The sequence below is a fragment of the Gopherus flavomarginatus genome, chromosome 11 (genome assembly GCF_025201925.1).
Source record: "Gopherus flavomarginatus isolate rGopFla2 chromosome 11, rGopFla2.mat.asm, whole genome shotgun sequence".
Classification (NCBI taxonomy): Eukaryota; Metazoa; Chordata; order Testudines; family Testudinidae; genus Gopherus; species Gopherus flavomarginatus.
Window position 1 is genome coordinate 20741408 of NC_066627.1, and position 16645 is coordinate 20758052.

General features: G+C 47.7%; 1 protein-coding gene across 3 annotated transcripts in view; it reads right to left on the minus strand.

The window, feature by feature from the left end:
* Nucleotides 1-16645, minus strand: part of MMP24 (matrix metallopeptidase 24) — a 352153-nt gene that overhangs the window by 160245 nt on the left and 175263 nt on the right. For 2 of the 3 annotated variants that reach the window (XM_050918604.1, XM_050918607.1), the window contains 3 exons: nucleotides 15979-16117; nucleotides 6902-7168; nucleotides 3397-4461 (listed from right to left, as the gene is read on the minus strand). The exons of the other annotated variant lie outside the window; for it this stretch is intronic. In XM_050918604.1, coding sequence (XP_050774561.1) covers nucleotides 4124-4461; nucleotides 6902-7168; nucleotides 15979-16117 — 744 coding nt within the window. In that variant the 3' untranslated portion in view covers nucleotides 3397-4123. Of the gene's footprint in view, nucleotides 1-3396; nucleotides 4462-6901; nucleotides 7169-15978; nucleotides 16118-16645 lie in introns of those variants that run through there. 3 annotated transcript variants of the gene reach the window in all.

Here is a 16645-nt window from a genome sequence, read left to right on the forward strand (position 1 = left end):
CCATCTAGGTTGCATGTCCCTAGTTTGTGAGAAGGTCATGTGAGACAGTATCAAAAGCCTTACTAAAGTCAAGATAATACCACATCTACCACTTCTCCCCACCCCCATGCTTTATTAGCTTTTTTTGAGAGGGTATCAAGTTGGTTTGACATGATTTGTTCTTGACAAATCCATGGTGACTTGCTTATCACCTTATTATCTTCTAGATGTTTTCAAATTACTTAATTATTTGCTCCATTATCTTTCCTGGCACAGAAGTTAAGCTGACTGGTCTATAATTCCCCTGGTTGTTCTTATTTCCCTTTTTATAGATGGGCACTATATTTGCTCTTTTCCAGTCTTCTGCAATCTCTCCCGTCTTCCAAAATAACTGCTAATGGCTCAGGAATCTCCTCAGTCAGCTCCTTGAATATTCTAGGATGCATTTCATCAGGCCCTGGTGACATCTAATTTGTCTAAGTAATTTTTAATTTGTTCTTTTCCTGTTTTAGCCTCTGAGCCTACCTCATTTTCACTGGTATTCACTATGTTAGACGTCCAATAGCCACCAACCTTCTTGATGAAAACCAAAAGAAAGAGGTCATTAAGCACCTCTGCCATTTCCACATTTTCTGTTATTCTTCCGCCCCCCCCCCCACCCCCCGCATGAGTAATGGGCCTGAGTAGTTGAAAAATAACACAGCAGGGCACAGATTATCCAACAAGTTCTTGGAATGTTGTAGAGACAATTTATTTCAGAAGGTGGAGAAAGCTACCAGGGGAGAGGCTGTTCTGGATTTGATTTTGACAAATAGGGAGGAACTGGTTGAGAATCTTCCTCTTGCTTCTAATGTATTTGTAGAATGTTTTCTTGTTACCCTTTATGTCTCTAGCTAGTTTGATCTCGTTTTGTATCTTGGCCTTTCTAATTTTGTCCCTACATACTTGTGTTATGTGTTTATATTCATCCTTAGTAATTTGACTGAGTTTCCACTTTTTTGTAGGACTCTCTTTTGATTTTTAGATCACTGACGATCTGGTTAAACCAGAGTGGGCTCTTGCCACACTTCCTGTCTTTCCCACACATGGGATAGTTTGCTCTTGTGCCTTTAATAATGTCTCTTTTTGAAAAACTGCCAACTGTCTCCAATTGTTTTTCCCTTTAGACTTGCTTCCCATGGGATCTTACCTACCAACTCCCTGAGTTTGCTAAAGTTGCCTTCCTGAAGTCCACTGTCTTTATTTTGCTGTTCTCCCTCCTACCATTCCTTAGAATCATGAACTCTACCATTTCGTGATCACTTTCACCCCAGCTGCCTTCCACTTTCAGATTCTCAACCAGTTCCTCCCTATTTGTCAAAATCAAATCCAGAACAGCCTCTCCCCTGGTAGCTTTCTCCACCTTCTGAAATAAATTGTCTCTACAACATTCCAAGAACTTGTTGGATAATCTGTGCCCTGCTGTGTTATTTTTCAACTACTCAGGCATCTGTTGGAAGTCCCCCATCACCACCCAGTCCTGTGCTTTGGATGATTTTGTTAGTTGTTTAAAAAAAGCCTCATCCACCTTTTCTTCCTGGTTAGCTGGTCTGTAGTAGATCCCTACCCTGACATCACCCTTGTTTTTTAGCCCTTTTATCCTTATCCAGAGACTTTTGACCAGTCTGTCTCCTATTTGCAGCTCAATCTTAGTCCAAGGATACACATTTTTAATATATAAGGCAACGCCTCCCTTTTTTCCCTGCCTGCCCTTCCTGAGCAAGTTGTACCCTTCTATACCAATATTCCAGCATAAATGAAGGCCTGTCTAAAAATATGTCCCAGAAGCCGTACCTCATTGGCAAGGGGGCTCTCTGGCTTTCTAATGGGATAAAGCAAACATTTCCAGCCGTGCTGGCTCAGGAGATGGACAAGTGACAGGTATAAGGCTGGCTAAGACACCCGCAGTATTCCCCAGAGGCCAGTGTCATTTGCGGGGAGAATTCCAGATTTGGGCAGAAGGGAAATGAGAGATATTTTCAACTGGTGTCTGTCTGGAGCTTCTCAGAGGAATAGTAAAGTGAATGGTAAATGCAATGTGGCATATGGGGCTGGAACTTATAATGTGCATGTCACCACCAGGGGTATAGTACACATAGCAACATACTGTGTTGGGGAGAAGTGGTTAGTGATTAGGTCTGGCCTTATTTGGTCCTTTGTTTGCAGTCTGGCCAGCCAGCCGGAGACTCCGTCACGTCTTTCATTAAAATTCAAATATGTTACATCTACCGAGTTCTCTTCCACTGATTTTATCATTCTGTTGAAGACGCACTCAGTGTTTCTTGGCTCCTGAAGTGCGTTATCAAGTATAAAATACAAAACAGTCTGAGGCCACACAATGTGCAATTCAAACCAGTCACTGAGAGTTCTACCGCCCCCTTCGCGATAGTATCCGAGTCCGAGACAGGCATGTAGAAATAGACAAACACTACCAATCTCTCTCTTCCTGCTCTGCTCTTGTCATCATCAATACTTATAACCTGAATCACGTGCTAAAAGAAACAAGTGAAACTGTGAGATCCACATTGATTGTTGACTCATGTACACTGTTGAATGTTAATCAGCAGTTCGATGCTTCTTGCTTCATCAGCTACGCTGGCGAAATTCAGCCCAAGGCAGAATACCCACTCTAAGGCTAGGGCCCACTCACATCCCAGTTAAAACAGGACACAAGTGATGTGTAAATGTTGCCTAGGGCTGGTATGGGCTTCTCTGCACAGGACTGAATGGCACCTGGAATGCTAACAGAAGTGCCGCCTTCATTTTTTTCATAGTCATTTAACATATTGTTTGGATACCAGCATGGAAAATCAGATTAAGGAAGGCTCTAGCTAGGACATGACATCCCCGAGCATTCACATTTACAAGAGGGAAGAACAGACAACTGCTGTCTGAGAAGGAGCTTTGTCAAAGCTCAGTACCCAAAATTTAGATACTTATCAAGCTCTTATCTGAGGCTCTCAACCTCAGAACTGCTAGTCAGCCTGTGAAAACAATCCTTCTCACTGTACTTTGAAATTCCACCTTTTGGCCAGATACTGTGAAGAGGTGAGTGAAAAATGAAAAATAATTTTCAAAGTTATGTAATGCTTTCATGTTTTAGGCACAGGCATAGTTCTTACTTTAGCCAGGCCATTTTGCCTAACTGTAATGAAGATTTCCCTCCAAACAAGCATTTTCATTCTCTTGAAACATGAGCCGCAAATTTCAGAATCTGATTACACATGCCACTATAACAACACTTCCCAGAATTTTCAGATAAAATACAGCAGAGTTCTTATATAAATTGTTCATTGTTTTGGTAACAATTTATTGTTTGTGACTGATGGGAATTTCAAATAGTGGTAATATGACATTTAAATATTCGTTACATGAGAGGTTCCTAAAACAAAAGCATTTAGGGCTGTGTTAACAGTAGGGAGTGTTTTGGTCTTTGTCTTGTGGACTAACTCAACCGAGGAGTTGCTATTACTATATCTGGTTAAGAGTTCCTTGAACTCCTGGCCTACACAGAATTACCTCCTCCTTGTGAACTGTGCTGAGTGATGGCATCAATTATTATGAATGTACAAAACATCTGACCAGCAGGTATTGGAAAATTGCATCCAGGTAATTCCCTGGTTCTTGTAATAAACTAAGAAGATTTTTTTAGAATGATTCAGCATCAGCATGTCTTCTCCTTAAGATACTGAATTGCTCCTGTTTCATAGATTGAATTATCTTAATTCATTTATGAGACAACTGTAAAAAACCTGGTCCATTTAGAGGTGGTTAGCTACACTGGAGAATGCTGGGTTTAACAGAGACCACTGGGGCAGGGCACTGAAGAAGGTTTCCCAAGTCAGCTGAAAAACATTTCAAGGAAATTCCTCTTGCAGTCTCTGACACACACAAGGGGACCTGTGGAGAATGGCACAGCAAGACAGACACATGACTGAGGCAGTAAGAAGGAAAGAGGCTCCACTCTGCAAGGCCACCTCTGTATTTCCTGCTTCTTTCAGTCCCAGAACTCCCACGACTCATAATAAGTCACTTGAACAGTTTTGTTTGATGGACTTCGGAACTCATTTGAGCAGCTCTGAGCTGAAATGTGCAAGTGAATGTGTCATACCCATTCCTGGACAGGTCGTTTGTAATAGGTAACGTTTTGCTGCACTTCTTTGTTTTTAAACTGGAAGATGGTATATACCAAGACAAGGATACACAGAGATAAGATGCAAGGGATAACTACTGCAATTGCATTTACAGTGCTAGGCACATCATTGATTGTCACCATAATATCCACATCATCGTGAGGGAAGCGTCTCTCTTTGCTTTGTTCAACTTCCTTTTGGTTGCAGCCCATCCAGTCTTTGAGGATTGACCTAGGGTAGCCTGGCTCCACACTCAGCCTCTGGTTATCGAACTTCCAATACTCCTTCCCTTTATAGAAGTAGGTATAAACTAGGGGACAAAAGAGAGATCACTTCATACCATAACATTCAAAGACTTGAAACCGAATGGGCGCGAAGAGGTACTGAAAGGCATTTCGCTTACAGTCATTATTTCTCTGCCTAAGGGTAGGAGGCTGTGGGGGCAAGAAAACCATACATAAGGAACCTCCCATGGCAAATTTGGAAATCAGAAGGCACTTGCTTGATTTTGGAGGAATGTAGAGCAAATTTTTATGGGAAAAGCCAAGCAGCTGATTTGCTGTTTATTTGGAATTCTAATCCAAGCATTCAGGGGCAAATTATGGTCAACTAAAGCACCAATACGTCTGCCCTGACGCACTCAGGGACTTCCTCTATGTTACAAAAATGTTCCAGTATTCGGCAGGGCCCAGCAGCTGCCCTGATTTGGATATTGGTTTGTTGATATTTTTAGAATATTTTGTTTCATACATACGGCTCTGAGGGGGCAGTGAGGGAGAAGACCCTGGATAGAAGCAGCTTTTTAGAGCACACCTGTTGGAAGATTGGGCCTTGGTTATTAACCAGGTGGACAGTGGCTTCAAAAGCTTCCCTCCTGTTGCTGAAAGGCTGGTGCCTTCAGCTGCTCCTTGACTGCAGTAGCCTTCGCTCCTCAGATGCTTCCCACACCCCTGTTTCTTAGTCTTTCTCTCCCTGTGGGCAAAGTCACAGGGAAGATTCCATCTCCCCCCTCTTCCAGGCTCCTGCCTAGCTGGCTTCTACTCCACTGCTCTGTAGGGGCTCGGGGAGCTTTCCTAACATCTTGAGAGAAATCCACTGCATCAGGGTGCCTGTGTCCTCTGCAGAGGACAGACTCCACTCCAGCCAGCTGCTTCTCTTTCCCAGTTGGCTGGAGAAGAGTTGGAGGATGAAGGAGAAAATCAACTGGGGGAGAGAAACAGTCAGATAGATGCAGCCAGGGATGGAAATTAAATATTGCTCGTAGCCCCCAAGCAGGGGCCCATGGGGCTGGGCACTGGGCAAACACCAAGGGAGAGTCCCTGCTCCAAGGAGCTTATAATACAATAACGAGACTTAGTCATGGAAAAGAGGGTGTGTGTTTGTTTGAATGGGGCAGGGAAGTGGGTCACAGGTTACTGGGGCTAGATTCACAAAAGGACCTAGGTGCCTATCTGCCATGTGAGGTGCCTAAATCCCAGAATCAGGCCCCATTCGGATTCACAAAACTCTTGCTCAGCTGTAGCCAAACCTTGTAGGTGCCTAAACTCACTCAGCACCTACATTTTTGCAGTAAAAGTTCCTTAGGTGCTTATATTTCTGCCTCTGAGTCTAAACACTGCAGTCAGCAGGTTGCCTACATCCCAGAGCACTCCACCAAGCGGGGGAAGAAAGGAGTTTCTCCGCCTAACTTGTCTGTGGGGCCCAATCTAATACCAAGGCCCAGAGCTCACCTACTAAATCAGGTCCCTCCAGGCAAACTTACACAAGACCCCCATAGGAGAGGGGTCCCTTGTAACTGATTTGGGTGCTCAGTTGGGATGTGAAGCTCTCCATTCCACCCTGCAGGGGAGAAGGGGTTTGAGCAGAGATCTGCCCCCTTTCAGGCCAATGGCCTAGCCTGAGGGAGGCGCCCTCCATCTTGCCTGTTGAAGCTGTTCCACTGGGAATACATAATTTAAAAATGTCATTAGAGCAGGGGGCCGGGATCCTGCCTATTCCCCCTCTCCGTAAGTGCTCTCCCTACCAGACTACAGTCCTCCTCATGCCTGGGCCCAATCATTCTTTCATTAGAGGAAGAGCTTCAACAAGAGAGACTGAGGGTGTCCCCACTTCAGAATACCCCAGAGCCCAGCCCCCATCTGAGGGATGGGAGATTTCTGTTCCAATCCCCTTTCCCCCTCAGGCAGAGGGGGCACTTGCACTACGGGTCTCCTGCACCCTACATGAGCACCGTAACCCGTGGCTTGCCTCCTCCCTCTGCCCGCCTGCTAAAACAGCATGGGCAACATGCCCTAAAAGAGAGTTTGCAGCTGAGACCCCTGAGCAGAGGGAGGCCCCTCCCTGGAGCCTGGACTGAGACACCTATCTCTGAGGGGGCAGAGCTTAGCACCCATCTGGACTTGGCACCTCCCAGTGGCTAGTTTAGGTGAGTAGCTGCCTCGCAAGCTGGCAGTTATGAATCCCATTCTGAGGTGTCCCTCTCTCTCCACTCAGTGCACAGGGGCTCAGGCACCTAACGCATCCTTCTTGAATCCCAATGGTTTTCTAGGCACATAGATGTTAGGTGTAGTGATGCTCAGCATGGCCCTGCCTAAGTTTCTTTGTGAATCCAGCCCTTAGTAAACTCTGTGGCCACTGATGGCAGAGCAGCATTGTGAGCGCTGGGGCCTGAATTCCAGCATAGTAAAAGCATCTGAAACAAGGACCTGATATTAGTCTGACAAACACTTGCAATCATGGGTTCTACGTACAGCCTTCTTTGCTGATGAAAGCTCCTTGTGGGGCCTGTGGGATTCCCCTCCACACAGTGATGGGCTTTGGGTATCCTGGGTCAGTCGCTCTCTTGTCCTCATTATAGCGCCAGTACTTGTCTCCTTTGAAGAAATAGGTTTTGCCTACTGGCTCCCATCGCAAAGCTGTGTCGATGCCTTCCCGGGGAAGACAGCTTCCCAGCTCCACCAGGCCGTGCGGGTACCCTGGCTCTGCTGTCACTTCCTTGAAAACCCAGTATTTATCTCCTAGGAATGAGGGGGGGAAACAAACAATGAATTTACTGAGATCCAGCCAACTGCCTGAATCTGAAATGTTCTCAGGGCCTGTAAGTGAACATCTGGTTAGGCACACAACGGGAGTGCTTAAGAAAAATCACTTGCCAGGCTGATTACAACAGCGTCCCCAAACTGTGGTCTGTGGACCTGTGGAGGCCCAAGAACATTTGTTGGTGGGCTGCAGAGAGCTGGCTAGTCACATGGTGCTAGTCTCCTTGTTTCCAGCGGAGAGAAACCAAGGGGAGCGGAGGGAGAGGGGAGAGAGGGATGAAAAGCAAAAGGAGACAAAAGTGATTCACGCCAAGTAAATGACCAGGAGAATGCTGAACGACTGACCTCACTAGAGAGCCTACAGACACAACAGCATATTCCTGAGACGCATTATGTACCAAGAGTCACCAGCAGGGTGTTGGACGGGTGTGAATGGACGAGAAGGTGGGCTCACTTCTCCATTAAGATGTGATGCGCTATTTGGGATCACAGCATGCAGCATATTCTCATTCTCAGCAGCAGTCAGCAAATATGCTAAATACCATGCTCAGTACCACCACAAATGAGTCATTTCATCTATTACTTTCTGAAAACTGATAACACTCAACTAAAGGAGCAGGTGCTGAATAGTATTCAACCCTGCCTGCTTCCCGTGAAGGGGTTCTGTGTGTTTTGTCTTACTCATTCCTACATTCACTCCCAGACAGCTATCTGGCCCCTGCCCTAAGTACAGTGCACTCTTCCTCTAACAACCCCCCTGGGATCCAAGCTAGGGGCTGGAGCAGCTCTGAGCCTCCACCGCAGACCCAGGGCTGGAGGATCTGTCAGCCCTCACTGCAGCCCCAGGGCTGGAGGTGGGATCCAGAGACCAGGTTCATTATATTCTCATTCTGAAGGCCATTATAGCGAGGGTGTCCTGTAGTTCCCAACTCTCCCTACTGGTGGCACATTGCTGCACACATCATGGAAGAGAGGTAATCATAGAGCCAGCATATGGAAGAAGGTGGCTGCATCCTAAAAGACATGTTGGGTCACATGCAAAAGTCAGAGGCCATTCCTCAAGTGAACCCCCAAGACTAGCATCAGCCACCTCACAAGCAAGTACTGAGGCAAGTGGCAAACTGCTGTGGTGAGAACAAGAAGTGAATTCCATTCCCCCGCCTGCTTTAGCTTTCCTGTCGCCTGAGACTCTTCCCCCGTAAATGATTTTGAAAAGAGGGCTAAACGAATGATACAGTATAACACAATATGGTCAGACTTCCAGGAGCCACTAGAGGGCTGGGGCTGCACAGCTTTATAGCTCCTTTCCCCACCTTCTGACGGTCATAACCAGCAGCCACGGAATTGCGTTTTTTCCAGCGAATTTGTATTAGAGATTATTCTACCACACTTTTCTTCTAATTTAATGCCCTTAGGGCTGCTGTGCCGTCTCCAGACTTTCTACACAATCCTAAAAAGCAGAAGCCGTTGCACAGGATGGCTGACCAGGGAGATGTGCCCCTCTGAGACTAGATGAATTTATGGACTGGCTAAAACAAGTCTCAAGTGGATAGATTATGTGAAGCTATAACCTGAGATCATAAATCTTACTAGTACACTGACTTGCAAGACTTGGCAGCAAGACTAGAGAAAGCTGAGAACAGACTCTCCTTGCTAGCTGACACAGTGAGTACTAGGAACAGAACTGCACAGCCACAGGAAAGACCTATTAAAACACTGCCGGAGAAGGGTATTGATCGTGAGAGGGAAGTGCCAGGAGAAATAGTCTGAGAATTGTGGGGCTGGAAAAAGGGAGGACTGGGGTATTTTTATCCACCATGCTGCCAGGGCCTTTGTCTCACCCCTGATCAGAACTCAAGATATTAAGAAGAGCTCACCACCCCTTGCACCAAAACCCCCTCCAAATGCAAAGCCCTGGGCAATAATTGTAAATAGGGCTGGCTGTAGGCACCAGCAAAGCAAGCAGGTGCTTGGGGCGCACATTTGCAGGGGCGGCATTTGGGCCATCCTTTTCCTTTTTTTTTTTGCTTGTGGGCCAGCCATAGCGCTCCATAACACTCACTTCCTCCGCTCTCACAAAGTGGGAGAAGATAGATGTTCCTCCACCTAACTCACCTCAGCCTCAGAGCAGAGGGTGGGAAAGGAGCTCCCTGGTAACTTTTAGCCAGTGAGTAGGGAACTCTCTGCACCCAGGAGGGAAGAGCTGCTGCTTTCCTTCCACTCTCTCGCTCTCCTCTGGCTTCCTTCCTCTAGGCCTGTATGTTGCTCCTGGCTAATTAAGGTAGCAGCTGTTTCCCATTTGCCAGTCTGGTGCAGGTTTCTCTAGCCAGCTCCAGTTTACCTCCCTTAATTGGAGCTGGCAGAACAGAGGTTCTGGCTCAGAAGTTCCTGCCCAGCACCCTGTCACACCCGCATTATCTTTTACCTTTCCTGGTCTGCCTATCTCTCTCTGTTTCCCCCGCCCCGTTCACATCTCCGGAGTGGTGAAGGGGAACCCAGACACACCTTTCCTAGATCTGTAATTAACTGTGCCCCAAGAAATGACACTACTTAGGTACCTAATAAAGAAATGTTTTATGTAAGCACTCGTTATACCTAATATTATAAATTGTGTTTTCAGGAACATCAAAGCGATGACTCACCCGATAAAAAGAAAAGAATAATCACTCATCTAGAAACACTGAAAGCAGATATTATCTTCCTACAGGAAACCCACCTTCATGACTTGGAGGCAGAGAAATTTTGAAGGGGCTGGATGGGGAAAGGAGTGTTTAGCCACCAAAGGTACAGCTGCAGTTAATGGGAGTTGTGAAGGCTCAGCCCCTCTGGCAGAAAGGGATGAGCTCAGGGCTGGAAGGTGGCAGGCCCTGAATTTGAACTGTAGCTTTGCCAGATTTCATGGCCTTAGGAATGTCACTTTGTTTCTGCGTCAGTTCTAACAAACATGAAAGAATTTATATTCGAAACACCCCTGTGAGGTAGGGTGGGAAAATGGCATAAAAAAGTCCTGCCCTGCCTCCCCGCATGTGCGGCGGGGTCAGTCAGCTAGGGCGAGGGCTAGATTCACAAAGGGACTTTGGCACCTAACTGCCACATTAGATCCCTACAATCCCAAATTTAGGCTCCAGTGGTATTCATAAAATCCCCACTCAGCTGCCGCTACCGAAGTCAGCAGGCACCTAAAATCACTCAGCATCTACATTTCTATTGTAAAGGTCTCCTAGGCACCTATGTTCCTGGCTCTGGATATGCACACTGCTGGCTCCCTCTAGGCACCCAGATGCGTAAGCGCCAGTGTGATGCACAAAGTGGGGGAAGATAGATGTTCCTCCACCTAACTCACCTCAGCCTCAGAGCAGAGGGTGGGAAAGGAGCTCTCTGGTAACTTTTAGCCAGTGGGTAGGGAACTCCCCCAGGAGGTGGGAGACTCTCAATTCAAGTTTCCCCTCTATCTAAGGGGGAGAAGGGATTTGAACAGGGGGCTGTTACTTCTGAGATGCAGGCCCTAACCACTGGGCTGTGAGATATTCTGATGTGCAGTATCCTCAGTCTCTCTTCTTGAAGCTTCCACTTTGGATTAAATAAAGATTTAAAGCAGCGGGGCTGGAGCGTGAGTCTCCCACTTCTCGGGGAGTGCTCTAACCATCAGGCTGTAGGATCATTCTCTTGCTTGCTCACTCATTATCTAACTGGAGCATCTGAAATTACTGGAGACTCTTGAAAATTTTGGCCATAATCTCCCAGTGCCTCAGTTCCTGGCCTGTGAAGCCCTCCCTATAAAATAGGGTTGCTGCAAAGATAACACATTAATATTTGTCAGGCTCAGATACAACAGCAATGAGTGCTATAGAAAAGGCTGCAAGATTTCTTGTTCCCCCAGTTAGGAAGGAAGCCAATTATTTTTACATCTGGAGTCTACATAAGGAGCCAAATATAATGCTCTTGGTTGTGCAGAATGGGACAGGAAAAAATTAAATGTCCTAGAATTCCTTAGGTCTATTTATCTCCTGCTCCCTCCCTTTCCTGTCCTGTTGAGAACAAAGATTTCTTTATAAGCTCTCCTTTATAAAGCCTCAGTCATCCAGTTAGGCAACAGAAACAGTACCATGTGATTCGGGTGACCAATCATATGTAATATATAGGGATAACAAATAAGTGTAGTGGCTCAATTTATGGACAGTCCATAAACTGTGATTAATAAAGACACACGATTTGACAAACATTTACAAATAGGAGTCCTAAAAATTCTGTTTTGTTCACAGAATATTTGTGGGAATAAATGGGTTGGATAAATGATTCACTATGAACAGTTTGACCAACTGTATTGACAAACAATCCTAGTCATTGGTTTACATTGCAGAGATTCTTCATGAGAAAAATTGCTGGTAATTTTTTTTTTTAAATGAAGACTTAGATTAGGTAGAATCTGAAGTAGATTTAAGGTTTCTTAGAGTCACTGTAATCTCTGCAGGGCACCTGCTGGAACTCAAAACAGTAATGAATATGAATCTGATTAACTTTAAAAGCTTTAAGCCATTATTCACAAGAGGGGTCCATACGTTAAAATTCTCACTAAGGCCCGGTTGATGAAACATGAGTTTTATAGAAAAAATATGTTTTTGACTTTTGAATGAAAAAGGCATTGTGGGAACAATTTTTGACAAGTGAGAAACACTAGGCTTTTTCTAAGTCCAATAATTTATAAGTGGATCGTCAGGTTTGCCTCAAGAATTCAAAGACATTCTCCTCTATCATCAGGCTAAAAAGAGCTTGTAACAATGTGTCATAATTACATTTACAATGGAATACTGCAGTGAGCAAGATGTGATTGGATGGACTTGCCAATCTCATGTTCCTCGGATGCTGTACAATCATCAATTATGTGGCTCCCACCCTGTCCCTGCATGCCGTCCAGAATCACTTTTATGACGAGATCCACACCAGACTACACAGGCATAAAACATGATGAAGCATGTCTACTGTACTGGTGACACTGCTGTATGTTTGGTTTTACAATGAATTCCATTCAGCAATCACTTTCCATCTAGAGATGGTCACCTCTGGGCCAAATCCTCCCCTCATTTCCCTGAGATCAGGCGTGAAGTGGGTGAGGCCAGATTTTTAAAGGGAGGTAGTTGCCTAAAGATACAGATAGGTGCCTAGTTGGATTTTAAAAAGTGCTTAATTGCTCAATTCTGTTGATTTCATGACTTCCGTGGGAGTTAGCGCCATGGGGTTAGATCCACAAAGAGGACTAGGTCTTAGGCACCCCGGACCACAGGCATTGTATGGGGAAGTTAGTGGCCTAAGAAAGAGATTCACAGAAGCCAGCGTGCTGAGCGGTGGGACATGCTGTGGAGAGGGGTGAGGCCTAAGCCCTGTCCAGCTGTAACCAATGTGGGAATTTTGATGGTATTTTTATGATTCCTGCGTGTACCTCTGTTTTCCTCTAGGCTTTGCACTTCAGTGTACTGACCATATAGGGAAGGGCCCGAATGTTTGCCTCATAGCTGCCTGGGTCATTAACAAACTGAATAGAATCTATGTATGTGAACGGAAGATCCTGCCAAGGCATAGGCAGGGCATTCACATCTAGTGACCAACAGCCAAGAGGAGGAGATTTCCCCCCACCTCTCTGCAGGGGAGGCAAGTCTGTAGAGATTTTGGTGGTTCCCAGAACCTGCCCCCCAAACTCCGCCCCCTCAAACGCTGCCCCCCCCACCTGTGTAAGGCTCTGGGAGGAAGTTTGGGTTGGGGGAGGAGATCTGGGGTGCAGGCCCTGGCCTGGGGCAGGGAATTGGGGTGCAGGACAGGTAAGAGGTTGGGCTCTGGGAGGGAGTTTGGGTGGGGGTGGGGGGAGGGGTGCAGGCTCTGGGATAGAGTTTAGGTGTAGGGTCTGGGCTTGGGCAAGGGGTGGGGGTGGAGGAGGGGGTGAGAGGGGCAGGCTGTGGGGGAGTTTGGGTGCAGGCAGTGGGAGGGAGTGCAGAGGGCTGTGGTGCAGGCTCTGGGAGGGAATTTGGGGGCAGGAGAGGTGTGTGGGAAGGAGGTGGAGGTGCAGGCTCTGGGATGGAGTTTTGGGTGCTGTGTGCAGGCTCCAGGCTGGGGATGGGGGTGCAGGCTCTGAGAGGATGCTTCGGGATGGGAGGGGGTGTGGAGGGAGGGCTGCAGGCTCTGGGAGGGAGTTTGAGGGCAGGAAGGAGTGCAGGGGGAGGGGGTGCAGGCTCTGAGAGGCAGTTTGGAGGCAGGATGGGGTTTGTGGGAAGGGGGTGCAGGCTCTGGGATGGAGTTTGGGTGCTGTGTGCAGGCTGGGAGTGGAGGTGCAGGCTCTGAGAGGGAGCTTGGGGATGGGAGGGGGTGCGGAAGGAGGGAGTGCAGACTCTGGGATGGAGTTTGAGGGTGGGGGGGTGCAGAGGGAGGGGGTGCAGACTCTGGGCGGGAGTTTGGGGGCCAAAGGAGGGGTGCAGGCTCTGGAAGGGGGTGGGAGGATGCAGCACTTACCGGGGGCTCCTAGGCAGGGCGGGCCGGGGGTCTCCATGTGCTACTACCCCCAGGCACTGCCCCTGCAGCTTTCCATTTGCCGCAGGGGCGCGTGGGGCAGGACACAGACCCACCCTGCCCAGGGGCTGCATGGAGGGGCTGGCAGCCATGTGGAGCGAGCAGGCAGGAAGCCACTTAGCTCTGCTGCGCTGCTGGTGGTGAGTGGTGGCCCCGGGCTATTTTAAATGACCCGGGGGATGCGCTGGGGTGGGGGGCCACTCGGAGGATGCATGGGGCGGGGGCGCCCGGGGGATGTGCAGGGCAGGGCTGAGGGAGAGACCTGGCCTCACACAGGGCTGGAGCTGGGCCCGTGACTCACCTCTCTGCCAGGAAGCAGAGCAAGGGCCCCCTAGCTGGAGAACAGTGGGGAAAGGTGTCAGGCTCTGTGAGCTCATGCAGACACAGGGGCTCGCTCCTGGGACTGACAGACAAAGGGAGGGACAGAGTCAGACCTTTGGTCTACACTGGAACATGTCGGTCAGGGGTGTGAAAAATCCACACCTCTGAGCAGCAGAGTTAAGCCAGCCTAAGTCCCTGTGTGAACAGTGCTGAGGTCGAAGGAAGAATTCCTACCTATTGGCTCTTGGGGAGGTGGATTGTCTATGCTGACAGGAACCGCCCCCTTCGGTGTAAGTAGTGCCAACAGTGAAGTGCTGCAGCTGTGCAGTTATGCTGCTGTGGTGTTTTAAGTGTAGAAAAGCCCAGAGAGAGGAAGGAAAATTGGTTCCTATGGTAGCATGGCCCAAGGGCCCTAGTGTTGGCCAGTCTGAACTCTGTCTTAACCTTTGCTTCTCTGCGGTAACCTAATGACTTTCAGATTCTGTAGGCCAGGACACTAACAATTGTTAACTTGTTTGAAAAGTCTGCCTGGCATTGCAAAGGGTAAGAACAAGCCTCCCACAGTGTCTGGCTTGGCTGGACTCACTGCAGGAGGCCACAGAGATTTCTGGCACCCGAAGGCCCTGTTTTGGAGGCCACGGGCCTGGCCTATGGAACTGTGTGGACCAGCACACTAAAGGGGTCACTCCCAAGGGACTGGCTACAGGCTGGGGCATAGACCAGACCCTGTGAAGCCATGATACCCTCAAAGGTAGCTAGGTGCCTCTCTCTGGTCAGGATTCTCAGCCATCAGGCACTTAAGCCAGGTCAGCCATTTAGGTAGCCTGTGTCCTAGCAGCTGTAGAGACAGACAACCCCACGGCCTTACAGCCAATAACTAGGGCACACTCCCAGAATGTGGGAGTCCCAGGTCCAAACTGCTGCTCTCCCTGATTCAAACCTCGGGCCCCCACATTTAAGGCAAGGTGCTCTAACCCTCAGCGCAGAGTGTCTTGCATGGGTCTCTCTCAAGCAGTCCTGTTGAAGCTGTTCCAGTTTGTGTAACTAATGAAATATTCACTGGGAAAGTGAGAGACTGACTCCATAGCCTCGCGCTCAGAGCACTCACCTACATGTGGGAGGGTCACATGACAGTGGTTTCAAGTCCCCACACCAATAAGTCTTTATACAAAGCACGAAGGCTTCAACAAGAGATTGAGAGAAGCCCCCCAATGGACCCACTAGCATTTCACGTAAATGCTGTAGGTTCAAATCCCTGTTCCAACTCAGGTAGAGTGGGGATACAAACCCGGCTTTCCCACCTCCTAAGGGAATGCAGTAGCCACTGGGCTTTTGGGGCTACTGAACACACCCACCTCTCCACTAGCCCCATAGGACCTCTGCCTACTGGATCAGGCTCTGTACAAAAGGCAGCAAGGGGAATGCCTATTTTGAGAATCCCACCAGGGTTTAGGCATAAGCTAGGGCACCACACAACTCAGGAGCATCAGGACTTAGGCAATTTTGCATATTCCCACTAGCAGAGCCTTAGGCACCTCTGAGGAATTAGACACCGACAGGGTTAGGCTGCAGCTGAGCGGGGCTTTGAGGACCTGGTGCCTACAGGGGCAGTTAGGCACTCAAGTGTCTTTATGGATCTAGCCCACAGTGCGTGTGAAAATCCTAATAGATACCTAGCTGCATCTTTAAGCACCCAAATACCTTTTAGTGTCTGGCTCTGAGTAATTAGAATTGAGGGTTTGTGAGGAGTTCAGTTACCTTTCTTTGTGGATTTCCACAAATGGTTCCAATATGAGATACAGTTCCCACCAATACAATGTTAAACAGACAAGCAGAAATCCCATTTGTCAAAGCTCGCCACAGAAAGAGGGATTAGAACAGTGATGTAAAATTGCATTGGAAACATACTCTACCTTTAAAGAAAATGAATTTCCCATCAGATCTCTCATAGGCAGCATCAATCTTTGCAGGGAGGCCTTTCCAGAATTGTTCAATCTGCATGGGATACCCCTCCTGCACTCGGTTGTTGCGCAGACGCCAAAACCAACGATCCTAGGAAGAGAAAAAGGGCTTTTGAGGTGTCTGAACTTTTATACCCTGCATTCAACCACTAATTAGTTCATGAAATGGCCCCAGATGCCATAATAACGAACTTGAGCGCTGTGTAGTTGCACTGATCTTGAGCAATGACTGCATTCCAACCAGATTTGGCCAAGTTTATAGGAAGATGCTTTCTCTTAGCATTATAACAGGTTAGGGACTGGTACTAATCATTACTATCCTTTAATCAGTGTGTGTGTGTGTGTGTGTGTGTGTGCGTGTGTGCGTGCGTGCGTGTGTGCGCGCGCGCGTCCATCCCACATACATGGCAGAAGACAAGATACCAGTACTTGCAGGGCCTCCAACGCATATTTTTCCAGAATTTACAATGAACACTCATACAGTTTATCAAGATCATCAGTGCTGAAGGGGGTCATTTAGTCCACCGTCCTGCACAATGGCTGAGGTTACTTTATGACGTGTTACTACAGGTGGTTACAAATGTCTTGTGGAAAATGTGTTCTCCTAATCTGGGTGGTT